The 26,878-nt window shown below is 51.8% G+C and overlaps 2 protein-coding genes and 1 pseudogene across 10 annotated transcripts in view; all 3 read left to right on the top strand.

Annotated features, from left to right (window-relative positions):
* The window catches only part of SCART1 (scavenger receptor family member expressed on T cells 1), a 40,752-nt gene extending 32,920 nt beyond the window's left edge, over window positions 1–7,832 (top strand). For 5 of the 9 annotated variants that reach the window (XM_037011720.2, XM_037011718.2, XM_037011714.2 and 2 more), the window contains 7 exons: window positions 1,107–1,421; window positions 1,593–1,664; window positions 1,738–2,052; window positions 2,306–2,341; window positions 2,944–3,081; window positions 3,589–3,779; window positions 4,256–4,458. In XM_037011720.2, the coding sequence (XP_036867615.1) occupies window positions 1,107–1,421; window positions 1,593–1,664; window positions 1,738–2,052; window positions 2,306–2,341; window positions 2,944–3,081; window positions 3,589–3,770 (1,058 nt within the window). In that variant the 3' untranslated portion in view covers window positions 3,771–3,779; window positions 4,256–4,458. Of the gene's footprint in view, window positions 1–1,106; window positions 1,422–1,592; window positions 1,665–1,737; window positions 2,342–2,943; window positions 3,082–3,588; window positions 3,780–4,255; window positions 4,459–4,676 lie in introns of those variants that run through there. The other 4 variants (XR_005059491.2, XM_037011715.2, XM_037011719.2 and 1 more) reach the window with 4 other exon arrangements.
* A 102-nt stretch (window positions 7,833–7,934) lies between these two features.
* LOC108395413 (olfactory receptor 13A1-like) lies at window positions 7,935–14,557 on the top strand (annotated as a pseudogene).
* A 6,295-nt stretch (window positions 14,558–20,852) lies between these two features.
* Window positions 20,853–25,473, top strand: LOC140850322 (olfactory receptor 13A1-like). Its single transcript, XM_073240080.1, has 2 exons — window positions 20,853–21,456; window positions 23,632–25,473. Exon 2 carries the CDS (start codon window positions 23,710–23,712, stop codon window positions 24,637–24,639), a length of 930 nt encoding a protein of 309 aa, XP_073096181.1. The 5' UTR covers window positions 20,853–21,456; window positions 23,632–23,709; the 3' UTR covers window positions 24,640–25,473.
* Window positions 25,474–26,878: the final 1,405 nt, after the last annotated feature.

The raw sequence follows: 26,878 nt of genomic DNA, 5'->3' as shown, positions 1-26,878 counted from the left end.
AGAATTTTGTCATTTATTGGGGGTGAGAGCCTGTGAGTGGGTCTGGGTGGTACTGTTCCCCAGGCATCTCCCCACAGACCTCCAGGGCAGGGCTGGGCACCCAGGTGTGGACTTTCTCGTTGAGTTTGGTCCCCTTTTTCGCTTTAGAAAAGTTTTCTGCAACTATTTCTTGGATGATTGCATCTATTTCAATCGTATTTCTTTTCAAGTAATACATAGGCTCATCATTTTGGGTCTTCCCCATCATTTTAATTCATTATTTGGTGGGGCAGGGGCTCCACTCTTTTCTCACGCATTCTGGAGAGTTCCCCTAGGTGCTGTCCACATTGCTAATTTGCTTTTCTGTCAACCTAATCTTACATTCTTGGATGTCCCTTCCAACTTGCCACTGTGTCATCCTGGAAATCCTTCCTTCCTCTGACCTGCAGGCTCAGTCACCAGCTGGCTGATAGGGCTCTGCTGCTGGAGGCGTGGCTGTTGGCAGAGGCAGGGAACAGGACGCTGTGCTTTTGTTAGGATTCAGCTTGACAGCAGGGTTCCAGAAGTAGGCGATGCCCTCTTGAGGTCCTGGCATAGAGCAGGCACTGGTCACTCTTATTCCACCCATTAGTTGGCCAGTTCTGAGGCCAGCCCAGATTCAGGGGGTGGGAAATAGACTTATTACTGGGGGAATGGATACTGGCAGGAGATCTGTGGCAGTGGCCACTTTCATAATCTATCATGTGTATTTTCTTCCAGAGCTTCTTATAAGCTGTTTCAATTAGTTATGATCCTGTCAGATAAAATTTTTATTTAAAAATTTTTATACTCACTGCTAAATTGATCATCTTGTACAAACAGATTATTCTGTATTTTGAGCAATTTCTGGACAATGATGCCTGCTAAGAGTTTAAGTGGGGATTACATCTGGTTACCCGTGGTTAACTGCTACCTGCATCACTGCAGAGGGAGATTGTCACGGGGACGCCTGCTCAGTGTGAGGTCGGTGCCAGGGCCTCGCTGGGTCAGGTGCTCTTGAGTGGCATTGATTTTGGTGCTGGGACCCCCTGTCGTTTTGACTTCCTTCTTAAGATATGTCCTCTGTCCTGACTGTGCTTGTCTTCCAGGGTCAGTGGCCCTGAGGCTGCGAGGTGGCACCCATGGCTGTGCTGGGTGGCTCGATGTATTCTACAATGGGACGTGGGGTGCCGTGTGCAGTAATGCTCTGAAGGACACCTCCCTGTCGATCATCTGCAAGCAGCTGGGCTGTGGGGAGCAGGGCTGGCTGGAGAACAGGCCCTTCCACACTGGATCAGGCACCTTCTGGGTGGACAAGATTGAGTGCCGCAGGCTGCGGAACTCCACACTGTGGCAGTGCCCCTCAGCCCCATGGCACCCGCACTCCTGTGCCCATGGAGAGGAGGTCTGGGTCACCTGTGCAGGTGGGGCCCTGGTGGTCTGTGGGGGGCCTGGAGGTGGCTTCTGTCCTGACAAGTCACCTGCAAGGGCTGCCAGTGACCCATAGCTCGGGATTTGAGGGTCACTTGGGCTCTGCCACTTCATTCTGAAGCTTTTCAAGGCATTTATACTGGGATGGCCATTGTTTAATCCAGTAGGGTTGTCAGAGAAAGCGACGCAGGATTCCGCGGAGACCCTCAACTGTTCATCCACTCACAGCTGCCCAGGTACCCCTCTGCCAGTCTCCTCATCCAGTCCCCATCCTGGTCCCGCCCTCCAGTGACCGCAGTCCTTTTTCAGAGGAGGGCGCACTGCGTGTTCGCGGGGGCGAGGGCGGCTGCTCTGGCCGCGTGGAGCTCTGGCATGCCGGCTCCTGGGGCACCGTGTGCGATGATTCCTGGGACCTGGCGGACGCGGAGGTTGTATGTCGCCAGCTGGGCTGTGGCAGGGCTGAGGGTGCCCTGGTGGGGGCCACCTTTGGGCCGGGCTCTGGGCCTGTGTGGCTGGATGAGGTGGGGTGCCGGGGCAATGAGGCGTCTCTGTGGGACTGTCCGGCGGAGCCATGGGGGCGCGGAGACTGTGGACACAAGGAGGACGCAGGCGTGTGCTGTTCCCGTGAGTGCGCTGGGCTGGGGAACGGGGTGCTGGGGGGTTCCTTTGGCGCGCTGCAGACCACGGCCCTGGGGCAGCCTCCCATGCTGGGGCCCTCTGGGCCCCTCTGGGCCGGGGCACAGGCTGCCTCCGTGGCTGTTCCCCAGGCTGAGTGGGGCTGTGGCTCTGCTCCAAGGGTCTGGGTAAGGTTCTGTGCTGCTCAGGGCTGTGGTGCCTCCCCTCCCTCGCCCTCAGGTACTGCCCATTTCTCCTGCAGGTGACATGGGGACCGTGGTCCAGCTGCCAGCATCAGGTAGGTGTGCTCTTCCTGAAGCTTCAGCCCACACACACCTGCCTGGCCCTAGCCCAGAGGGGCCCTACAAGGTGCTCTGTGTGGAGGGGCCCCTGGCTCCTCCTGTGGGTGCCTCGGTTGCCCCTACTTCTGCTTCAGGCAGGGGTCAGGAAGACCTGGACTTCGGTGGAGACACCCCCTTCTCTGAGGAAAACCACTGCCTCTCCCCTGTGCCAGCCTGGGTGGAGAGCCATGGGGAGGGACAGCAGACCCAGGCCCTGCCCAGACACTTCTCTGGGGTCTTTCTCTTGCAGCTGTGGGGTCTGTGCCCTGTACGCTGTGGCTGTGGGTACTGGCTCTGTGTCCAAAGCACAGCTGAAGGCCATGGGCAGTCAGGACCATAAGACCTGCCCTCCTTGCCCTCCTCCCTGACCCCTCCCTCCTGTGACTCCCTTCGTGCCCCTCAGCCCTGTGACCGCAGGGCCGCCTCTGGGGCAGGAGCCGCACAAGGCCCATTTCTCCGCTGGGTGCCCTTCCCCTTCCCCAGAGGCTCGGGTGGTCCGGGGCCAAGGCCACAATACCCTGGGCACACAGGGAAGAGCCCTCTCCCACTGTCCCCACAGGCCCTCCGCTGGCCCCTGCACCTGCCCTCAAGACCATGACCCTGCCTGTGACCTTCTGCCTTGTCCTTAGTGCACTCCTGGTCATTGTGTCCCTGGTCCTCGGGGCACAGTGGTGCCGAGGCAGAGGACCCTGCAGGGGTAGGTGGGCATGGCTGGTGAGGTCAACGCAGGGCCCTGGGGAAGGGGGGCCGGGAGCATGTGCTGAGATGAGAGCCAGCCCATCACAGGCCCCCTGTGTCCTCGTCACTGCTGTGGCCAGGTCCCACCTGGACCCTTCCCCATGGTGACTTCTCAGTGACTCTCTGTAGACCTGAGTAGCTGGGGATGGGACTCTGGGCCCTGGCCTGCTCCTGAGGGCAGAAGACTTGCAGTCCTGGACTGCCTGGTATGGGAGCCGGGCCACAGGGGCTCATGGATCCTCATGTTGTCTGAGCAGCTGGGGGTTCTCTGGGGTGTGCTCAGGGCTGGACCAACCAGGACCCCTGACATGGGGCCACATGTGGGGCAGCTGCTCTGGGTCAGGAGCTGCAGCCAGCAGCCAAGGATCCGGAGGGTCTCAGCACAAACGCAAGACCCTGCGGGGCAGCGGGGCAGCTTAGACTCAGGGCGTTTCTCTTCTAGAAAGTTCTGGCATGGCCTTTGCAGGTTCCGGAATGCTGGGAAATATGCCCTCTGAGGGTGTTTATGAGGACATCGGAGCTGTCGCCATGGGGGAGAAAGACGAGGGGCCCTGGGTGGCCCCGGGCCTGGAGCTGGAGGACGGCTATGATGATGCTGCAGAGCCTGAGGACAGCCCCGAGTGGGGGCCGCCGGCCGGGAGCCCCTGAATCCCATGGGTGTGCACCTCTGCGTCAGGCCTGGGTGCACTCTTTCTGCTGTTTGGTGCCTACACCCAGGGCTCTGCCCTGGCCAGCACCCACATTTAAAGACCCCAGAGCAACCTCTCTGCACGTGCCTGCCTCTCACTCCTCACTCCCATCACTGGCATGGGCACTGGCATGCTTGGCCATCCCTTCAAAGCTGCTTGTTGGGCTGCAGTCTTCTCAGGGGTAGACATAGACTCCAGTGAGGTGCCCAGGTTTTTATTCGGTTTTCTCTTTGTGGCCGCACACAGAGAGTCCTTCTAAGCACCTTATCTGCAGGCAGGGGGTCTGAGCAGGCAGGTTGGAAGAACCACGTGTGAGCAGAATCTGTCACCCCCTCTCACACTGTTGGGTCCTTGTCTGAGCCTTGGGCTTTGAGGAGCAGAGACAAACCAGGGTTCTGGGGGACTGGTAAGGGTCCCAGTCTGTGTCTTTCTTCTTAAATGTAGGTGGGACTCCTGTCAGCCTGGGCCCCACAGCTCAGGCTGGGGAAGAAGACCACGGTGGCCCCTGCCCCAGGACACGATGGCCACGAGCTGACCACAGGCCCTCAGTGAGCCTGCAGGGGGAGCGGGGAGGAAGAACCCAGCGCCCCGGGCCTTTCCTTTTCCTCATTTCTAAAAGAGATGCTATTAAAGACCCTCTGAACTCATCCATCCACCCATTAATTCATCTCAGAAATATTCCTCAGACTCCCAGAACAGCCCAGGCCCCCTCTGCAGCGGCCCTGTCCCTGTCTCCCCTGGCCTGACGTGAGCTCAGTCCTCAGTTGTCCTCATCCACAGCCTCCTGCCCACACGGTTCTCCTGGGCTTGTGGGGCGGGGCTCCACAGTGAATGAGCCCCCGGCCACCCCTCCTTCCACCTGCAGCTGCCTGTGACCTGGCTCCCTGACACAGCTGTCGTGCTCCGATGACCCCAGCCCTTTGTGATGACACCCCAAGTATCTAGATCTTTCTGGACTCCTGCTTTCCCATCCCAGCAGCCCGGGAGAGACCAGGTCTGATCCTCCTGTGGCTCCTCCAGTTACAGTCTGGCAATGCCGGCCTTTACCACCTACCCCTCAGTGTTCCCCTCAGGGTCTGGCTCTGGGAACTTGGGGTCTCTCCAAGCACTGCCTCCCCCTCAGCCCTTCTCTGTGCCCACCCACCTGGGTGCTAAGAGAGGCCCTACTTGTGGTGTCAGTGACTGCTGTGCTGGCAAAGATGGTCTTGAAGCTCCTTTTGGGTAGGGAGCCCTGATGCGGGAGCTGGGGCAGCACCCAGAGAGGCTGACCGGGCCTCTGGGGTGAAGGGGGGTGAGAATCATCAGGCGCCAGGGTCTGGAGGTCTTCCTGGAGCAGCTCCTGATGGAGTCTTGAGGGGGAAGGAAGGGCTTCCCCTATGTCTGAGCTCACCTTGCGCCCCTGTGCACACACACAGACCTCTCTCTTTCCTCAGGAGTTGGCCAGCCTGGCTTACTGGTGCACCCTGACATTGCTGGGGCTGGGTATGGGGGAAAGTGTTCAGAGGCAGAGCATCCCTGGGGTCGTGAGGGAGAGAAGCGAGCTGGAAGGAAATGGGGTGGGGGTCTGAGCATAGGACAGGGAACCCAGAAGACACCGGGGAGCAGGGTAAGGACGTCTGGCCAGCAGTCAGAGAGGATCGGGACTCAGGGGAGGGATGCAGCCCAAAGCACCACAGGCTATGGTGCGGGTTCTTCCCTGAAGGCTCCCAATCCCCTCAGTCCCTTTGGAGGCCCCAGTCAGGCACCGTGCAGGTGAAGAGTGCCGGTGACCTGCCACCTGCAGGTCCCTGAGGCCTGAGCTGGGAGTGTGGCTCAGGGCGCAGTGAGGCTGCTGTCCAGGAGGTGCCGGAGCTGGTGCAGGGAGGGTCTCCCCACCTTCTCTGGGAATTCCTCATCCAGACTCTCCCCACCTCCTCCACTGGCCTGAGAACTGGAGCTGCCCTCCCAGACTGGTTTTCTGGCACATCTCTCGGAAAGTAATGTTTGTTAATTTTGTTCCGGTAAGTAATCTTGTTGACCTAAAACACATTTATTACTGTAAGTTTAAAAACCATAGAAACAAGAAAGGAAATGGAAAACAATCTGTCAGAAATGAACATCTCAACATTGTGGTTCATATCCACTGAGAAGTGTTCTTTGCATAGATGTAGATATGACACGATTACGATAATGCACTGGATCATGCACACCCCATTCCCTGCGTCTTCACCCAGAGCATGCAGCTAACCTACTGGCCTGCCATGTCTTCACCCTCAGTGGCTAGTATTCCTTCACATCGCCTTCCATCACTTACTTATTCCTTGCCTGTTGCAAGGGTGGCTGCTTCTCAAGACTGCAGCCCTCACAGAGAGGTGTGCATGCTTTATGATGCTGACCTCAGGTCATGCACACTTTCAAGGGTTCTGATCATGCTGCTGTCAGTTCACAGCATGCTGGAGCTTGGAGTGATCTTCCTTGTTCAAATGTTTTTTGTGTGAGGCCAAGAAAGCTATTTTCCACCAAGCCCTGGTTCCTGGCCACAAGGCCATTGCTTCTCTGTGAGTCTCATACCTGGGTCTGTGCAGGCAGGTGCTCTGCAGGAAGCCAGGCCCAGGCCTCGCTGCATGCTGCTGGCTCCTCCGGGCTCAGGCCCAGTGGCCAGCTCCTGCTGTGCCCCCCAGGTGACAGACCCTGTACCGCTGGGGAGGGTGGAGCTCCCTGGGAGTTGGAGTGGCCCCTGGTATGAGGGTGAGCACGCTTGTCTGTCTCTGCGGTGGCTGCAGCAGCAAGGGGACCAGGGACAGTGCTGTCCTCTCTGCAGCTGTGGCCTCCTGGACCCTCCCTCCAGGTGACCTACAGGGCTCTGCTCCGAGGACCTTTGTGAGGGGAGCAAACAACAGACATTCCCTGAGTGTCGCAACCCCTGGGGTGATGGGCTGTCTCCACCCTTTGCAGGAGCCACCCATACACGCGGGGGTGAAAGGCTGAGATCATAACGCTGTGGAGATTTCATGGAAAATGGGTCTTGGGCATTCATTTTTGTTAACATTTTACTTTAATGTCATTGACACCATCAAAATAAAGTGTGAGCAAATGGGAAAACTGAAATTAAGGAAACAGATTGGGATAGAAGGTAAAGATTAGATTTCCAGTTTCTGAAAATTCTGGACAAGAGGTCCTCCAGCACATCTTTGCCTCGAAGAACCTGCCTGTGTTCTTGCCCTGAAGGCTGAGCGGAGCCCCAGGCTCTGCTGGGGTGAAGGGACTGTGCCCTACAAATATGCAGTCGCAGGCAGCTGGGCTTCAGCTGTGCACCATGGGCCCTGTGTTGGCCCCAGCAGACACAGCCACCCTTGCTCTGGGCGCAGGGCCTGGTCCGGGTGGAGATGCCTGGCCCTGGGAGCACTCTTGGGGTTGTGCGTGTGAGTGTGCAGGAGGGGTGGGTCCTGGAGGGTGCCTTCCCAGTCTTCCCTCACCCACCCCTCTCCTCATGGGCACCCCACCGCATGAGGAGAGTTGGTGCCCGAGGCAGCCCTCAGGGCTGTGACCCTACAGCCCGCAGCACATTGTGATGACAAGGCAGTGGAGGGGCCCCTCCCAAGGCCAGGCGAGGAGCACATGTCATTTCCCACCTGAGGGTGACACACCTAGGTCTGCTCTTTCCAGGTCGGCCTGGCTGCTTGGCTCAGTGGTCAAGCGTTGGCCCAGTGGTGACCACACGGCCTTGTGGAGTGAAGGCTTCCGGCTGGCCTCCCCCAGGAGCTCAGGCTGTCTTCCTGGCCCAGAGGGTGTGCGCCTCATCCCTGCTGTCCCTGTCAGGAGGCCCGTCCCCCCTCCTCTGGGGTCCTGGGCCCTTGAGTGCAGGGCTGAGGGGCTGTGATCTGAGTGGAAGCCAGCACACCAGGGAGATGCTGGGGACACAAGGGTCCTCCCAGCCTGTGGGTCCCCAGAATTCCCAATGCTCATCTCAGGCCCCCCAGAGCTGTGCCAGGCCAAGAGGTCCTGGTCGTCCCGCTTCCTTCCTGTGGGACGGGAGAGCAGGGCATGCAGGTCACCTGCTCAGAGGCCTGCAAGAAGCCTGTGCTGCCCCCGAGGGGCTACTTCAGTTCAGGAACTGCACCCAGACCCCAGTGGCGAGAGCAGGACCACTGGGCTCCATGGGCCTCCTGGAGGGAAATGCCCCACTTGGAGAGGCCTGGGATCCTTCAACCTGGGCCTGGTCTCTTGGCGAAATGTGGAGAGTTCTTTTCCTTTGGAAGCAGAAAGAAAGGAAAAGGAAAATAAAAATATTTCACAGAATTTGCAACTGCTTAGCTTGCAAATATCAAATGGGCCTAATATTCCTACACAGCAAAGGCAGGGGCTCTGGGGAGACCCTCAACTGTTTGGATACTCAGGCCTGCCCAGGTTGTGTTCTGTCTCCTCCGTCTACCTCCCCGAGCTGCCCTGCGCCTGCTCACCTGTCCCTCTCACCTGCAGAGGGGTGCTGTGCAGGCACGTGTGGAGCCCTGGCACGCTGGCTCCTGGGGCCCCATGTGCGATGATTCCTGGGACCTGGTGGATGTGGAAGCTGTGTGCCACCAGCTGGGCTGTAGCAGGGCTGAGGGTGCCCTGGTGGGGGCTGCCTTCGGGCCAGGTCTGGGCCTGTGTGGCCGGGGCACAGAGGCTTCCCCAGGGGATGCCCGGCGGAGCTGCAAGGACACAAGGGGGACACGGGCGCACACTGTTCCTGTGAGCGCGCTGGGCCTGAGGCTCACCTTCTGCCCCTTCCCTGGCCGGGGAGGGCCCCAAGGGGTGGTGGGAGGGTTTTCCTCATTGTGTTCTCGTGAGATAAGCTGCGTGGTTGTGATTTCCTTTAATGTTTTAGGGGCGTCTCTTGTTTTTACGCCCTGTGCATGTTCACTCAGGGGGAGGGGCTACCTTGGGTCACGTGCAGCGCTTCGGCGCCTGTCTCCGTGGGCACTGTCCGTGCTCCCCGGTGCTGCACCCGCTTCTGTTTGCAGGGCAGAGATGGTCATAGTGACGGCTAGGGCAGCCTCCCAGTGGGCTGTAGCTTTCCCTGAGCCCGTTGCTTCCTGTGCCCCACAAGTCACTTGGTGTGACTGCTCGGGGCCCTGTTTTGGGGCCACAGTAGTCAGTGTTTCACCAAGGGGGGACTGCCCCTTAGAGCAGAAACCTCATGCCCCGCGCAGTACACACCAGCTGATTCTGGGTACTCTGCCCAGAAGGGACCAGCACGTGCCTCCCCCATCACTTCTGAAGCCACTGACTGGCCAGTGAGGTGAGGGCCCTGGGGAACTTTGAGGGTGACACGGATGCCCTGTCCTGGGCTCCTCGCCCCCCAGGGGCCTTGCTCTCCATTCCTGCCCCACCCAGTTCCCTCTGGAGAGCCTCACAGTGGATGGTTGTGCCCCTTCAGGTTGACTGTGCATCCCTAATAGACACAAATTCGTATAGAAATCCAGTTTGGTTTTGTGTTTCTGTTTTTAAAAAGACATAAATGGCACCATTTTCAGTTACTGTATAAGCAGCGTCTGCTACCTCACTACGGACTGGAGAGCTCTCCTTATGGGAAGCAGGCATCTACCCTCCTCTTCTTGTGAGCGCTTCTTAATGGAATCTGAAGTATCTTGTACATTTCTTACATGTGTGACCATGTCCTCTGTGAATAGTGTCAAATTTAGCCTCTCCTTTCCTGATCTTATACCTATAATCTCTTTTCTGTGCCTTGTTTCACAGCCAGGATCCTCAGTCCAGTTTTGCATGGAGGGGACCTAGTGGACCCCTTGTCACTTTGACCTCACAGTGAAAGTGCCCCACATTTTGTTTCACTATGAAATATAATATTTGATGTTCTTTTTTGTAGTTACCATCTATTGGATTGAGGAAAATACAGACTAGTCCTAATTTTCTAATGGTTTTGCTTATCATGAAAAGTGTTGGCTTTTCTCAGTGCTTTTTCTGTGTCTATTAAGATGATATGTTTTTTCCCCCTTTTTGGTTAACATGGTGATTGATCTTCAAATGTTAACCAACCTCGAGTCAAACAAACTCGATTTTGTCATGATGCATTATTCTTTATGTATCCATAGGAATCAACTGGTGATATGTTGGATCAATATTTAGGGGAGAGTTTGATGTGTAATTTTACTTTTTTGCAAATGTTTCTGTTTCATTTTTTTTGATGAGGATTATTCAGGTCTCATAAAAGCCAGAACTTATTCCCCATTAAAAAAAATATTTCCAAGAGTTTGTGTAGTGTTGGGTTTATTTCTTCCTTAAACGTTTGGAAGAACAGGACAGTGAAGCCATCTGGGTCTGGAGTTTCCTTTGTGGGAAAATTTTACTCAAGATCCAGTTTTTAAAACTATAGATACTTGAGTATTCAGGTTTCTATTTCTTCTTAGATCTGGCTTGTTATGTCCATTGTTTAATGAATTGACAGTTTTACCTAAATTCTGAAGTTATCGGCATGAACTGTTGATGGCATCTTCATGCACCTTTCTGGCATCCGTGACGGCTGCGTCTGCTCTTGGCCAGTGTGGCCAGAGGCTTGTTCGAGAGCGTTTCCAAGGGCAGGTGGAGTGTGTGCATTTGGCTTTCTTAATTTTTCCAACTCAACATCCATTCTCTATTTTATTTATTTCTGCTCTTATCTTTTTAATTTCTTTCTAGCTTTTTGATTTTGGTATTTAGACCATTGATTTTCAGCATTTCTCTTTTTTAATGGATACATTTAAAGTGAAAACTTTTCATTTTACATAGCTTTAGTTGCATACCAAGAGCTCTGAGATGTAGTTGTTCTGTTTCACTTCTAACAGCTTTACTGAGTAGAATTCATATACAATAAACTGCACATATGGAAAATGTTGCCGTAAGTCCTGATGCATGTATATGCCCATGAAACCACTGTGAGGGTCAGGGGACCTCTTTCCCTCCCTCCCCAAAGATGTTTCTGTCCCTTGGCATGTCTCTCTTGTCCCTCCCTGTGTCCCACCCCCACCAGTGATCATTCAGATTTTTGTCACTGTAGATTAGTTTGCACTGTTTGAAGTTTATATAAATGGAATTACACAGTATATATCTTTTTGGGTGATGGGTGGGGAGTCTGGCTTTTGTTCACTCTGTATAATTACTTTGTTTGGAAAATTTGTTTAGGAAATTTTATTTAGAAGGTTTGTACCCAAAAGTATGGGAGACATTGGTATTCAGTTTTCTTGTTGTCTTTCTCTGGTTTTAAAACAAGGTGACACTGGCCTCACAGAATGAATTGTATCCATTAAACAAGAATCCTTCCCTTTTTAATTTTATGAAAGAGTTTGTGTAGAATTGGTTTTACTTCTTTCTTACATTTTTGGTAGACTTTGCCAGTGGAGCTAACCAGCCCTGGGCTTTCCTTTGTGGGAAAGTTTTTAACTACAGATTAAAATTTTTAATAGATGTAAGACTATTCATGTGATCTATTTCTTTTTGCATGAGCTTTGTTAGTTTGTATCTTTCAAGGAATTTGTCTATTTTGTGTATGTTTTATAGTTTATTGGCACAAAATAATTCATTATATCCCCTATTTGATACCCCTTTGCTATCTGTACAATGTGTAGTGGGTGCCCTGCCTTCCGTTCTTGATGCAGGTTAACTGTGTTTTTGATTTTTTTCTCCTAATCAGTCTGGCTAGAGGTCTATCAATTTTAGTCTTTTTCATAAACCAGTTTTTGGCTTTGTTGATTTTTACTGTCTGCTTTCTATTTTATTTATTGCCACATGGATTTTTTTAATCTCCTTACTTATGCTTACTTTGTGCTTAATTGCTCCTTATTTTCTAGAGTGTTTCTGTGATAACCAATGTCATCAATCTGCCAGTTTGGGAGAGAGACTTCGAACCGTGGCCCCGGTGGGCCTTTAAGCAGCAGGAGCAGGGAAGTGGCTGCGAGAGCAAGCCGTGAGGCCGGGTCCGAAGTTTGTGGTGACAGCTGCAGAACGTCACTGTTCGGCCATAGGGGCCGCCACCCGAGTGCTCACCACGTGGGGGCCACAGCCCCTCCATTGCAGGCTCAGGGCTGGGTCCAAGGCTTATGGCTGATCACATTGGTCACCTGCAAAGTCCTGAGCTGTGACTACTTCCACAGAGGCCGGCTTCTCCACTTGGATATCTCACAGGTACCTCATACTTAAATTGTGTGGCTTACAGATTCAATGCAATCCTTATAAAAATTCCAAATGATTGTGCTTTTCTTTGCAGAAATTGGCCAGCTGATCTTCAAATTTATACAGAAATTCAGGGACCCAGAGTAGGCTAACAATCCTGAAAAGAAAGAACAAAGATGGACGATTCACACGTCTTGATTCCAAAAACTATAAGGACAGACATATAGAATTGAATTGAGTCTAGAAATAAACTCGAATATCTGTGGCCAATTGATTTTCAACATGAGTGCCAAGACCATTCTATAGGGAATGAATAACCTCTCCAACAAATGGTGGCGAGACAATTGGATATCCCCGTGCAAAAGAATAAAGTTGGGCTCCTAGCACACACCACATACAGAAGTTAACTCAAAATGCAGCAAGACTTCTTGAGAGCTAAAACAAAACTCTCAGAAGGAGACACAGGGGTAAATCTTCATGACTCTGAATTACTTGAAGATTTCTCAGATTTAAAACCTAAAGCATAAGCAATCAATGTAAAATAATAGGTAAATTGGACTTTATCAATATTAAAACCTTTTATGCATCAAAGGACAATATCAAGAAAGTGAAACAAGAACCCACAGAATGGGGGGAAATATTTGAAAATCATATTTCTGAAAAAGGCCTAGTACCCAGAAAATATAAATGACTCTTACAACTCATCTATGAAAAGGTAACCCAATTCCAAAATGGTCATAGAATCTGAATAGGCACTTCATCAAAGGAATTACACAATTGGCCAAAAAGCACATGAAAATTTGCTCAATATTATTAGCCATCAAGGAAATTCAACTCAAAACCACAATGAGATACCACTTCACACCCACTAGAATTGTTGTAACAAAAATGATGCACAGTAACAAGTGTTAACTAAGAAATAAAAGAATCAGAACCCTCATACACCTCAAAATGGTGCAGCCGCTTTGGAAGACAGTGTGGAAGTTCTGCAAAGGTGAATGCAGAGTCACCATTGACCCAACAGTCCCACTCCTGGGTACATACCCAAGAGCATTAAAGTGCACATTCACACAGAAACTCGTGCACAAATGTTCATAGCAACATTAGCCATAGTAGCCAAAAAGTGAAAATGACCAAATATCCATCAACTGATAGATAAACCTTTTGGAGACTATTACCCCGTGTGAGGAGGGGTAAGGTAGACACCACACCGTGATGGGTCTCAGGGTGTCCGTGGGGACGTGGCCCTGGGCCAGGCAGCAGGATGGAGAGGCTGTGAGCGCTCCTGCCTACTTCTCTGTGGGGAGCCTGAGAGTTGGTGATGCCTGAGTCTAATGAAGTAAGAAACTATTTAAATTCTGGGAGATTCTGACATATGAAAGCATCCTGACCTACCTATACTGACCATTAACCTCAAACTCTTGCAGATCAGCTGCTGAGGAAGAGAGACTCTGAATAGACTAGTCAATGGCCGTGAGAAACCAGCTGTGGTGGCAGAGTTCACCATGCGCAGTTTCTCAGCAGCGCCACAGCTCCGGGCTCTCTTCTTCATCCCCTTTAACTCCCTCTACACCATGGCGCTCTCTGGAAATTCCCTCTCTGTGGCAGCCACCACCTTTACCTCCAGGCTCCACACCCCCATGTACTTGTTCTTGCTCAGTTTGGCTGTTTTTGATGTCATCTGTGCCAGCACTGTGGTGCCCAAGCTGCTTGAGATGCTGGTGGCAGAGAAGAGAGGCATCTCTTACTGGGGCTGTGTGGCCCAGGTGTACTTCCTGACGTGGTCTCTAGCAGCAGAATTACTGCTCCTTCCCGCTGTGGCTTATGACAGCTACCTGGCCATCTGCCATTCTCTGCACTATGGATCCATGATGAGCCCCAGGGTGTGTGTGGTGCTGGCTGGGGCTGTGTGGGGCATCAGCATGCTCGGTGCTGGAGTCAATGTCTGCCTGATTTTATGGTTGACCTTCTGTGGGTCCAACGTGATCGATCACTTCTTCTGTGAGATCCCCCCTCTGCTGCTGCTGTCCTGTTCCTGCACGTACGTGAATGACATCACGGCAGTTACGGCTGACGTCTTTGCCATGCTGTATTTCCTACTTACCACGGTGTCCTGTGGCTTCATCATCTCCACCATGCTGAAGATGCGTACAGCCAAGGGGAAGAGGTGAGCCTTATCCACCTGCTCCTCCCACCTCATTGTGGTCACCATGTACTACTCCACCATCATCTACATGTACCAGAGCCCCAGATCCAGCTACTCCCCCGGGATGGGCAAGGTGGTGGCTGTGCTTTATTCCACTGTGAGCCCCACTCTGAACCTTCTCATGGACACTCTGAGGAACAAGGATATCGAGGCAGCTCTCAAGAAAGTTTTTACACTTTTAGCAGAAAAACTGTAGTTATTTTTTTACAGGTAAGGGCTGGCTCAGGGAAGCTGAAAGTTCCAAGTCCTCACAAGCAGAGTGTGTTCATTAGGTACCATCCTGTATTGGGAACCCAATCTAGATTGACACGCAGTGTCTCCTGTTACAAATATGGGCTCTAGACATTCTTGAACCTGCGCCAATACAGATAGGGACCCTGGAAGTCTGCTTGATATCTAACAAGCGTAGAGCTTAAATAAATGGATGTTTTCAGGAACTACTGGCAGTAAGATATGCACTTTGAGTCAAAGAGGAAAACATGGCACAAACATGATCCGACTGTGGGGACAGTTTCCCGAATCCCCAGCACCATCAAAGCCTCTGCACACAGCACTTTGCTGTAACACTTTCCCAGATGCCCCTGCCAGTCTGTGAGGCTCTTGGGAGACAGTGGCCATGTCCAGAAGTTCAGGGATGCAGGTTGAAGTGAACGAAAACATGGAGGATGGAGGGGCCATGGTGGTCATCAGGGGAGGACAGAGAAGGGGCTGGGCATTAGAAATGGGGGCAGATGCACCTGTGGGTTGCGGGTGACACAGGGAACTAGCTGTGTCCCCAACGAAGGGGCCCAGCCAAAGCTCCTGCCCAGAGGAGAGCAGTGGTGACCTAAAGGACGACCAGGGGTTTTAATGTGCCCTGCAGGATGAGCAGCCCTGTACAGATGCCTTCCGCAGGAATTGTTTCCACCGAAAGTCAGAGCAGCCCCTGGCCTCTCCCTGCTCCATAGCATGGTGCACACAAGGCAGCCACTCACAGTGCAGGGGCCCCCTCTGCAGGGGATGGAGCAGAGGGGCCTGGGCAAGGTGCCAGGCCTCATGTGGCAGCTGAGGAGCATGGCCTCTTTCCCTGTGGTCCTGCCACACGTGAGGAGTTGCTGCAAGGGGAGGCCAGTAAGGGGCAGGGGACAAACAGTGCCACACGGGAGTGGAAGGACTCCCCCTTGGCCAGAGGTCTTGCCCAGTTGTTTACAGAAAAGGATTTAGTGTCAGTTCCATTGTGGGAATTCTCAGTTCTTGTCAGTGTGTCTGCGTGTGCGTGTGTGCAGCACATTAGGGATCACACAGAGTTCAGTGACTCTAAATTCACTTTATGTTCACAGTTCATCATGTGGATAATCACAAGTCAACATTTGGTGGGCATAGTGACATTCCAAATTAAAAATCCCTTGCTGATATAGTTAACTTTAAGTTGAATGGAGCAAGGAACCCACCCCGATATGTATTGTAGACACCTGACGGATGGATGGGTGGATGGATGGATGGAGAGATGGATGGATGGGTGGGTGGGTGGGTAAATGGATGAGGGGTGAATGAATGGAAGGGAACAGGAAAGTATGTGGGAGGGCTGGTGGACGGTGGGTGGGCTAAGAGAAGGTGGTAGGACAGATGGAGGCATTCACAGAGTGGATGAAAACTAGAGTGTGTACCTCTTCCCAGAACACAAACCACTCTCTCAAAGAGAAGATGCCCATTACATTGCCAGGTCTTGCCACAATGAACCATTTGTGATGGGCTGGAAGTTGAGCACAGAAGCAATTGTCAATTGTCAGTATGGTGTTCACAGAAGCTTAAGCATGTTCTTGCAGGTTCTGATGAAATTCTGAAGATGGACTTCCTGTGGCCATGTAGAAGAACCATGGTCAGCTGCCTCTCTCTGAGGTGCCACCAGCATGGCATTGGCTGTGAGTTCAGAGACAGGGCAGACTCTTGACCTGTGTGTCCTGAGCTTTCCTCTCCCACATTTTGTCCAAAGGTTGTGAGGATCCCGCTCACCAGCCTTTAACTCCAGAACACGTACACGCGCTCAGACCTCCAGGCCGCATCAGACTCACACGAATCACCTCTTCTCAAGAGCCCCAGAGCACTGATAGAATCTAAAGCAGAGGAGAAGGACTAGAAAGAGATATCGGAGGACTGGAGGCATCCAGGCAGCCACGTGGCCCGAATCCCCACAATATACTTTTGCAGGTGGTGTTGTAGCGCCCGCCTGGAGGCCCCTGAGAGGCACCTCTGGTCGGCATGATGGCTTTTCTCTGGTCTGCGGTCCTTCCTTTGGATTCACTCCCAATAGTCTCCACGCGCCCTCATCCACCTGATGTTTCAAAGAGAACTAGGTACTAGACTTACAGTGTGCAGCATTGGTCAGTGGGGAGGAAAACAGCAAAGAAGGGGGCAAGGAGAGAGGAGACCTGCTCCTGGACAGACAGGAGCCTCCACACCTGGCCATGTACCCCCGTCCTGGCTGTGGCCTCCAGCCCTGGGCACCCACGCCTCCTCCCTCCCGCCCTGGTCTCAGCCTTTTCCACCACCAGCACATGCAGCAAGGACACAAGTGTGCCAGCACCTGAGTGTGCCCAACACCGTAAGGGAGTAAGCAACTCATTCACACCAGGAGGCCCACACCCCGAAACAGCCATGGGCCATCACAGGGACCCCACTTCTCCAAAGCATAGGAAGGGCCCTAACAGCCACGTTTTAGACAAGGAGAGGAGCAGGTTTGTGGGATGGCACTTCTCCCCATTCTCTGAGAGTCTGCAGGCTTCCACCCATCAGCCTGTGGCTGCCCATTGCCCGACTTTCTCATTGAAGCACAGATGCAAGGGCCTCAACGCCATGGAAGCACAGCATCGCCCCTGGTTGGCATCACTGTGGGTGGCACTTGTGCATGAACTGCTGTGCAGATGCCAGTCCCATTCCAAACAAACACTCATGTCCTTCATTCATTCCATAGACATTTCTTGAGTGATGCTGTGCGGCCAGTCCTGGGCAGTGTGGCCACTCCTATCCTGTGCCGAGGGCTCCAGAGGACATGGCCACAAGATTTGGCACAGTGCCCATCATGGCTTAGCTAACAACTGATCAGTGCGGCGAGGGAAAGGGAGCCTTCAGTTCCACAGGCTCACACTTGGTTTCAGATGTGATCCGAGCCTAAAACATTCAGACACGGCCTGCTGCGTTCCCAGTGGGTTAACAGAAGCACCTGCTGTTCCAGGGGGACCAAGGCTGGGTGACCTAGGAAGGTGACTCAGGTGACTCATCAGCCTAGCTTATGATTCCTAACAACGGGCAAAACCAAGTTTCTATCCTGCATGTTTCAAGGAACTGCAATTCATTGCCTGCTGTAGGTTCTACTTTTCCACTTAGGAAATACCTTAGCACTTACACAGCTAATTGGTCATTTATAAGTGAATAACATATTTATCTCCCTACTAATTAATTTCAAGAATCCAAATAGTGGATGATGAAGTATAGGTTTCCAGCCAAATACTTAGCAGTTACTCGGGTTCGTGGATGCTCTCTGAGGAGGGTGGAGGTGGGGAGGCCCCGGGGGTGGCACAGTGACAGGGTGTCTCAGGTCTCCCACCCCCACTGACAGGATCCAGGCTCAGGGCTCCTTGGGGAGTGCCTGACCCCAGGGCTGGGCAGGGAAATGCCGATGAGCCTGGAGCACCTCGTATGCCAGAACACAAGCTCGGAGGAAGAAGGGAAGGATGAGTCAAGGTTAGAGAAGCCGGCCTGAAAGAGTTTCTGACTGAGAAAACAGGAACATTTTGAGCAAAGAATAAGTAATGATTATGTTGAATCGTATCCCAAAGAATAAAACACACATCGTGAATCCACGCTGATGTAGAGGCACAAATAAGTGGGCGAGGAGGCGCACATCCCCACAGAAGAATTCCAATCGGTGCAGGAGGAATGAGGGAAACAGAACATCGCCACTAGAGAGTGACGGCCACGTGAGACCCACCAGTGGTGCCGAGATTTGTGAGAGGCAGTTGAAGGATGCACGGCATGTGGGCACAGTCTCTCTGTCTCTCCCAGAACACTTCGTGATTTCAAAGCTAAAATATTAGCTTCCTGGTGGGGAACCTGCAGCCATGATCAAGGCCAAGATCATCGGAGGAGACACATGGACGTCGTGCCCCATCGCAAAGCACGGAGAAGGGCACGTGGCCTGGGGAGCCCTTCCCAGTGACGCAGGACCTCCACCCAAGCACAAGAAGGCATCAGGCAAACCAGCCAGAGTCATTCTGCAAAATAAGTCATCAGTAAATGTCTCAAGCTCATGAACGTAAAGGAAGGGCAGGGAGCCCAAGGAGGCGCGACGGCGGGTGGGAAGAGGGGTCCTGGACTGCAAAGGGGCGTTTATAGGAAACAGATGAGGCTCAGATAAGTTCTGTGACATAGTTAGATAATGTCGTAGCGAGGTTAGTATCCTAATGCTGACACATCCAGATGTTGCTAGGTAATGTGAGAGCTTAGCAAAACAGGAAGCTAGCAGAAGGTAACTGCTGTTTTTTCACCTCTCGTGTAAATCTAAAATCATCTCAAAATTAAAAATGATCCTTCCCAGTCCCATGCTGCCACTCTCACTATTTTGTTTCCACTCCCAACAGTTTTGCGTTGCTAACAGCATTTGCACAACCTGAGATCTTTGTCTTGGGGGAGGAATTATGAGACCAGAACTTGCTGGATGCGTCAAGTCCGCTCTAGAAAATATGATGTGTCAGTTTCCTGGGGCCCCTGTGGTCTGGCCTTGGGAAAGGTAGCCTAGACTACTACCACCAGGACCCCAGAGCCCTGAGGGCGGTCCTGGCACAAAGCACAGAAGCCTGAGTCCAGGGCCCCCTGGCCGGGCTCTCCCGCCTGCAGGGTCTGGAGAGGAGCAATCTCAGCTCCTTCACCAGGCACAACACCTCAGCTAGCCTGTTCCCTTGCCGTCAGCGTTTGCCACCAAACATGGCTATGCTTCCTTTGGAAGGACGTGAGGCTGGAGGAAGTTGGATCCCTTCCCCCTGAATGGCACCAGGAAGAGCGCCCTTGCCCCACCCCTCCCCTGGGTGCGTCTCCAGTGGAACCTGTGTGCTGAGAAGGGGCAGGCCTGGGTGCCTGGCTGCCAGCACGTGCGGCTGCTGGACAAGTCAGTCTGGGCCTTCCACGCTGCCGTGCAGCCCAGCCCACCCACCCCGCTCTGACAAGGGCCCTAAGGAACTGCTTGCAGAGGATGTTTGGGGACATTATCTTTGGCAACCAGTCACAGTGAAGTGCTGGCGCCATGTCAGCCAAGGGACTTGGAGCTGGACTCCCAAGGGACAGCAGCTTTCTTCAGTTACGTCATACTGTTCAGGCTGTTCCCATTTAAACTGGGATTAGTGATGCCAACAGCCACCTCTGGACTCTGAGCAGCAAGACCGTGGCCACGCTGGAGCCTGCATGGTGTGGTGAGAGTCCCGGGAAGCCTCTGCCCCCTGCTAATGGCTGGATGCTTGGGCACCACTCAGGCAACTGCCATCCGGGTGTTAGAGTCCATTTGTTTAGGGACTTACCTGGAGTGTTTCAGTAGTTAAAAAAAAGCCTTTAAAAATGTTAACCACTTTTAAAATGATGGTGAACCTTTGTTTCTACCTTTCCAGTTGTTAAAGCAGACACGCATTTCCCGGAGTCTGTGGGAGCCCTGAGACCCCGGGACCCTCCTGTGTTGGAAGGACTTTGGTGAGTGTCTGGGAGCACTTCTGAGGTTGGGGAGGGGCTCACTTGTCTCTCACCATGTGTGCACCCCACGCATGAGGGAGGCTTGGTCCTTCTGTCCAGCAGGGTCTGCAGCTCAGGCCCGGGGAGTGGGGGACAGGGCCACAGGCACCATCTCTCTGTGTCAGGTTCCTCCCCAGGATCTCTGCAGGAAACCAGCCTGCAGTGCCTAGGGAGGCACACGTAGGGGTGTGGTGTTTACATTGCTTGTTCTAATCTTTTAGAAAATGGGCATTTTGTTTGTGACAAGAGTGAGTGTAAAGTCTTTCTCACTTTTGCACAGAAACGGCAGTGACAGATTGCAGAAGTCATTCCCATTCGAGCCACGCAATCTGGAGCAGAGTAAGGGAGGGATCACCTTCCAGCTGCTTCTCAGAGGCTGACACCCCGACGCCCTGGCGCCTGACCAATCTCTCTGGCCTCTTACTGAGTCACCTGTGCCTGCATCTGCCTCTGCCCTGCAGACGGCACGTGAGTCTGGGAAGGCAGCCCCTGCACGTCCCTGCTGACCTTGGGGGAGGCACCCTCTTGCTGCTCACAGCTGCTGCCCCCGTTAGACCCTAGGCTGCTGCTTTGGGGGTGTGAGGCACTCCCGTGCCCCAGGGCACCCTGTCTGGGTCCCAGCAGGTGGGTGCTGGTAGCCGGGGCACTGGGTGTGAGCCTGGGCTCTGGACGGGACACGGGTCTCAAGTCGGCCTCCAGGGGCGGGTCTCTGCCCCACACTGAACCTCTGAGCTAGGCATTCCTCCGGTTGCTTCTGGCCCTGGTTGAGTCTGGGCTAGGGCTGCCAGAGGAAATACGGGTGCCCAGTTAAAATTGAATTTTGGATCAATAAATAACGTTCACTATAAGAATTTCCCACGCAGTACTTCAATCATACACTAATAATTAACTCACTGTTTGCTTAAAATTCAAATTTAACTGAGTGCTCAGTATTTTTTCTGCTAATTGGGCACCCCGATCTGGGCACACATGTGGCTCAGGGGGTGCAAATAAATGACTCGGCCTCTGACCAGTAACCTAGCTGAGATCTGTGTGGAGACCAATTGGCTGTTTGTTGCGGGCAGTCTGCACGGCCTCTGTGGGGGCAGGAGGCAACTGGCCTGCGGCCCCTGTGGGCTTGGCAGGTGGAAAACAACTGAATGAAGGAGCCATTCCTGGAAGAGGCCCTGGTGTGGGCTGGACCTGGCTGCTTGTTTCTTCTGACACACTTTGTTTTTTGCTCTGAGATGAGAGAGGAGAGCTGCAGAATGGCACGCTGAGGTTACAGTTGCACAATTATTTATTCGCAGCTCTTATGGAGAGGGAGCAACAGAGGAGGTTGAAGTGGCGTCTGAAGTCTGTTTATTTTGGGGGCATTTCTTGTTCCACATGCCCCGACCCAGTATGTCCCTGGTTTGAGGGGGTGAATGTGGGAAGGCTGCTGGGAGCTCATGTGTATGTTCCAAATGCCCCCTGGCCCAGGGCAGTGAACCGTTTGCCACTCTCTGGCATCTGGGAGCAACCCTGTAGGAAGCAACCAGAGACTGCTCTCTCTGCGCGGCCACTGCTGTCATTGTTCCCCATGGTGAGTGAATTCACATTCCCCAACTTCTGTTGCGCACCCCCCGTGTGACAGGTGAGGACCTCGTTGCTCTCACACTGAGGGTGGGCGTCACCCACCTGGCCCCTATTACTAAGTCAGAGGACTTCCCACCAGGCGTGCACACCCGCTTGGCTGCAGCTGCAATTCCTGAGGCAGGCTGCCGGGACTCACCTGTCTATTTCAGTGGCCTGTGCTAAATGCATTCATTCTGGGAGGAGGCTCCCTGAGGCTGGGCCCTGCAGGACAGGGTGCTCAGCAAGCCAGGGATCCTCTCCCAGCATGCAGGGCCATATGCCCTGGAGGCACTGTGGACAGTGCCTGGCATTCTGTTCTGGATGTCTGCCTACATGCCCTGGGCCAGCTCCTGAGAAGGGCTTGTCCTTGGTGGGGTTGAGAATGTTGAGAGCAGAGCCCCAGGGAGCTTGTATGGCTCTGGGGTCTGTGCCAGTTCCATGTCGCAACAGCCCAAGGAGACCCCAGTCTGCAAACGAGCTCAGCACCTCTTACCTTCAGGATGGAAATTCCTCCTAAACACCTGCTCGCCCTGGAAGTGGGTCTGGCCATGTCTTTCTAGGGCCTGAGCCTGACTCTCCTGTGAGTTAGTCTTGCCACCATGGTCCCATCTCTCTCAGTGTACCCCTCAGGCTGTGCCCATTGCAGGACAATCTTCCCGACACAAACGAGCTGGGCATCGCCTTTCTCTGCCCCTTGTGTAGGGTGGGTGGAGGCTCCTGACCTGGGCCTGTTCATCTTGGCGTCTGGACTTACCTGGAGACCCTGCTGGTCCAGAGCCTGTAACGTGGGGTTAAAATAAAATACCTTACAAGGCTCAGGAGTGTGAACCCCTCGATGTCGTCTCCTTACCTTCCTGCCCTTTTCTTTTTTTTAAATTTTGTTATCATTAATCTACAATTATATGAAGAACATTATGTTTACTAGGCTCTCCCCTACACCGAGTCCCCCCCACAAACCCCATTATAGTCACTGTCCATCAGCATAGTAAGATGTAGAATCACTACTTGTCTTCTCTGTGTTGCACAGCCCTCCCTGTGCTCTTATACTCCACAGATGAGTGAAATCATTTGGTACTTGTCTTTCTCCGCCTGGCTTATTTCACTGAGCATAATACCCTCTAGCTCCATCCATGATGTTGCAAATGGTAGGATTTGTTTTCTTCTTATGGCTGAATAATATTCCATTGTGTATATGTACCACATCTTCTTTATCCATTCATCTACTGATGGACACTTAGGCTGCTTCCATTTCTTGGCTATTGTAAATAGTGCTGCGATAAACATAGGGGTGCATCTGTCTTTTTCAAACTGGGGTGCTGCATTCTTAGGATAAATTTCTAGAAGTGGAATTCCTGGGTCAAATGGTAAGTCTATTTTGAGCATTTTGAGGAACCTCCATAGTGCTTTCTACAACGGTTGAACTAATTTACATTCCCACCAGCAGTGTAGGAGGGTTCCCGTTTCTCCACAACCTCACCAACATTTGTTGTTGTTTGTCTTTTGGATGGTAGCCACTGCCCTTTTCTTGTGTTTTCTGTTGTGGGGTTTTTAGAAACATCAATATTATCAGTGTTCTAAAATGCTTCCCTGTATGCCTTGTGGGCAGGGTGTGATTCCTTTCACTGAAGCCTCTGCACAGCAATGGACACCATCACCAAAACAAAAACACAGCCTGTTGGATGGGAGAATAATTGGCAAACATATATCTGACAAGGGGATAATATACAAAATATATAAAGGACTCATACAACTCAATGGCAAAACCACAATTTAAAAATGGGCAAAGGACCTGAAAATACATTTTCTCAGAGAAATACTACAGGTGGTCATAATGCAAAGTGCTCCACATCACTAGTCATCAGGGAAATGCAGATCAAAGCCACAAGGAGATACCACCTCACACCTGTTAGAGCGGCTGTCATCAAAAGGACAAGAGGTCATACGTGTTGCAAGCATGTGGAGGATTTGGGGCCCTCGTGCGCTGCTGGTGGGCATGTAAAGTGGTGAAGCCAGTTTGGAAAAACTGGAGGTTGTTCTTTCTTTAAGTTAATGAGCCAGAGCTTATTACTATAAATTGAAACATTCACGTCATTGTTTTCCTTTCCAGTGTGATGGCTCATTAAATGTAATCAATTATTTTTAGTTTTTCAGTTATAAATAAAATCCACCCATTCCTTACAAGGAAGAAGGGGGTCCCTGCAGACGCAATCCGCTGTTCCCCATGGCGTCTGGGAACCAGACCGCTGTGACCCTCTTCACCCTGCAGAGCTTCACCGACGACCCCTGGCTCCGGGCTGCCCTCTTCTGTCTCTTCTTGGCCCTGTTTGCCGTGGCCCTAGCTGGCAATGGGCTGATTATTGCCGCCATCCGCTGCAGCCCCAACCTCCACACCCCCATGTACTTCTTCCTGGTCAACCTGGCCATGCTGGACATGATCTGCACCCTGTCCATCCTCCCCAAGGTCCTGCAGAGCCTGGTCGGTGAGAGCACCATCACCTTCTGGGGCTGCCTCAGCCAGATGTTCTTCTTCACCTGGTCGCTGAGCTCGGAGCTGCTTCTCTTCACCGCCATGGCCTACGACCGCTACCTGGCCATCTGCCGCCCTCTGCATTATGGCGCCCTGATGAGCGGGAGGGTCTGCCTCACCCTGGCCATCTTCGTGTGGTCCATAGGGGCACTCAATGCCTTCGTGCTCACGGGCCTGGTGCTGCGTCTGTCCTTCTGCGGCCCCCATATAATTGCACACTTCTTCTGCGAGATCCCACCGGTGCTGCTGCTCTCCTGCAGCCCGACTTTCATTAACAATGTGACGACCATGGTCGCTGACATATTCTGCTCTGGGATGAACTTCCTGCTCACCATGACTTCCTACGGCTTCATCATCGCCAGCATCCTGCGTATCCGCTCAGCGGAGGGCAAGCGGAGGGCCTTCTCCACCTGCTCCTTCCACCTCGTGGTGGTCTCCATGTACTACTCCACCGTCCTCTACGCCTACATCCGCCCGGGCCTGGGGTCTGCTGGGCTCCTGGACAAGGCTGTTGCCGTTCTGTACACCATTGTGACTCCCACTCTCAACCCCCTTATTTACACCCTGAGAAACAAGGAATTCAAAGCATCCCTTAGAAAACTCTTGCTGTTTTTCACCAAGTGACTCGTGAAGAGGATGCAAAAGGCCTGAACTTCAGGAGCAATGGGACCACAGCCTGAGAAATCCCCTCATGGTTGTCCAAAGGGCTCCGTATGTCGAAAGTGGTCACTCTTTGTACTTTATCTTAAAAGTGATTCATTAACCTTAAACGTTTGCTGAGCCTTGAAGCAATGCTTGCACAGTAATAGAATAACCATTCGCACATTCAGTTCTCTTCACCACTAAAAATATTTCTTAGACTCATTTAATCAAATCCCACTGTTTGCTAAAGCACAAATACAAGTGCATTTCAATGTAAGTCCCTTTAAATGTCTCAGGCCACACAAGCAATAAAACATGGCCAAGTTGTCACAGTGATGACACACATGCTACACCATACTTGAACCTGCTGTAAAATTCTTGATGTCATAGGTGTGCTTGCCTTTTCATCTTTTCCATTTTTATTTCATATTTATCTAGGGCTTCATTCACTGAGTAGTTCTGAAAAGGAAAACTACCCTTAGCAACCAGAAGTGTCACCAGTCTGAGCTTCCTACCCTGTGATTTTTCGGACCCTGGTCTGATGGTAGTTCCCAGGACACTGGGGCCCAAGCACCCAGCCTCTTCCTAGGGCCGCTTCCTGCCAGGGGCTCACTGTCTTCCTGGCTCTGGAAGGAGGTTTAGTGCCCCCATGACTGTCCTGTGTAACAAGCTACATGTGATATGTGATGTCAGCACAACTCCTGCCCCCATCAGGTCTAGACGTCTTGGTCTCACTGCAGACACGGAGACATAGTGAGGGTCACGTTAGCTTTCTGGGTCTCTCTCTAACACATATGGCTGTGGAAAACTCTTGTAAATCTAATCCCTATGAAATAAAGCTACTTCAAAAGTCACACGTGTCTCGTTTCAGCCACCCTTTTATACTATAATTATCTTTTTTTGACTTTATTTATTAAGGTATCATTGATACACAATTTTATGAAGGTATCACATGAGCAACATTGTGGTTACAACAGTCACCCATATTATCAAGTCCCCCACACCTACCCCATTGCAGTCACTATCCATCAGCGTAGTAAGATGTTATAGAATAACTACTTGTTGTCCGTGCTGTACTGCTCTTGTGACCTACGTATATTGTTTTTTTTTACATGAAGAACATTATGTTTACTCGGCTTTCCCCTACCCCAAGTCCCCCCCACAAGCCCCATTGCAGTCACTGTCCATCAGCATTGTAAAATGTTGTAGAATCACTACATGTCTTCTCTGTGTTGCACAGCCCTCCCCTCTCCCCCACTCCCCACATTATACATGCTAATCATAATAGCCCCTTTTTTCTTCTCCACCCTTATCCCTCCCTTCCCACCCATCCTCTCCAATCCCTTACTCTTTGGTAACTATTAGTCCATTCTTGGGTTCTGTGATTCTGCTGCTGTTTTGTTCCTTCAGTTTTTCTTTTGTTCTTATACTCCACCGATGAGTGAAATCATTTGGTATTTGCTTTCTCCGCTTGGCTTATTTCACTGAGCATAATACCCTCCAGCTCCATCCATGTTGTTGCAAATGGTAGGATTTGTTTTATTCTTATGGCTGAATAGTATTCCATTGTATATATGTACCACATCTTCTTTATCCATTCATCTACTGATGGACACTTAGGTTGCTTCCATTTCTTGGCTATTGTAATTAGTGCTGCAATAAACATAGGGGTGCATCTGTCTTTTTCAAACTGGAGTGCTGTATCTGTAGGGTAAATTCCTAGAAGTGGAATTCCTGGGTCAAATGGTAAGTCTATTTTGAGCATTTTGAGGAACCTCCATATTGCTTTCCACAATGTTTGAACTAATTTACATTCCCACCAGCAGTGTAGGAGGGTTCCCCTTTCTCCACAGCCTTGCCAACATTTGTTGTTGTTTGTCTATTGGATGGTAGCCATCCTTACTGGTGTGAGGTGATACCTCATTGTGGTTTTAATTTGCATTTCTCTGATAACTAGCGATGTGGAGCATCTTTTCATGTGTCTGTTGGCCATCTGAATTTCTTCTTTGGAGAACTGTCTGTTCAACTCATCTGCCCATTTTTAATTGGATTATTTGCTTTTTGTTTGTTGAGGTGTGTGAGCTCTTTATTTATTTTGGATGTGAAGCCTTTATCGGATCTGTCATTTATGAATATATTCTCCCATACTGTAGGGTACCTTTTTGTTCTATTGATGGTGTCCTTTGCTGTACAGAAGTTTTTCAGCTTGATATAGTCCCAC

Source organism: Manis javanica, chromosome 7 (assembly GCF_040802235.1).
Source record: "Manis javanica isolate MJ-LG chromosome 7, MJ_LKY, whole genome shotgun sequence".
NCBI classification, from domain to species: domain Eukaryota; kingdom Metazoa; phylum Chordata; class Mammalia; order Pholidota; family Manidae; genus Manis; species Manis javanica.
The sequence above is the reverse complement of the archived record's forward strand: the minus strand, read 5'-3'. Positions and strand labels throughout refer to the sequence as shown.

Excerpts from the sequence above, each read along its gene's own strand:
- LOC140850322 (XM_073240080.1), top strand. The coding sequence starts at position 23,710 with ATGGCGTCTGGGAACCAGACCGCTGTGACCCTCTTCACCCTGCAGAGC.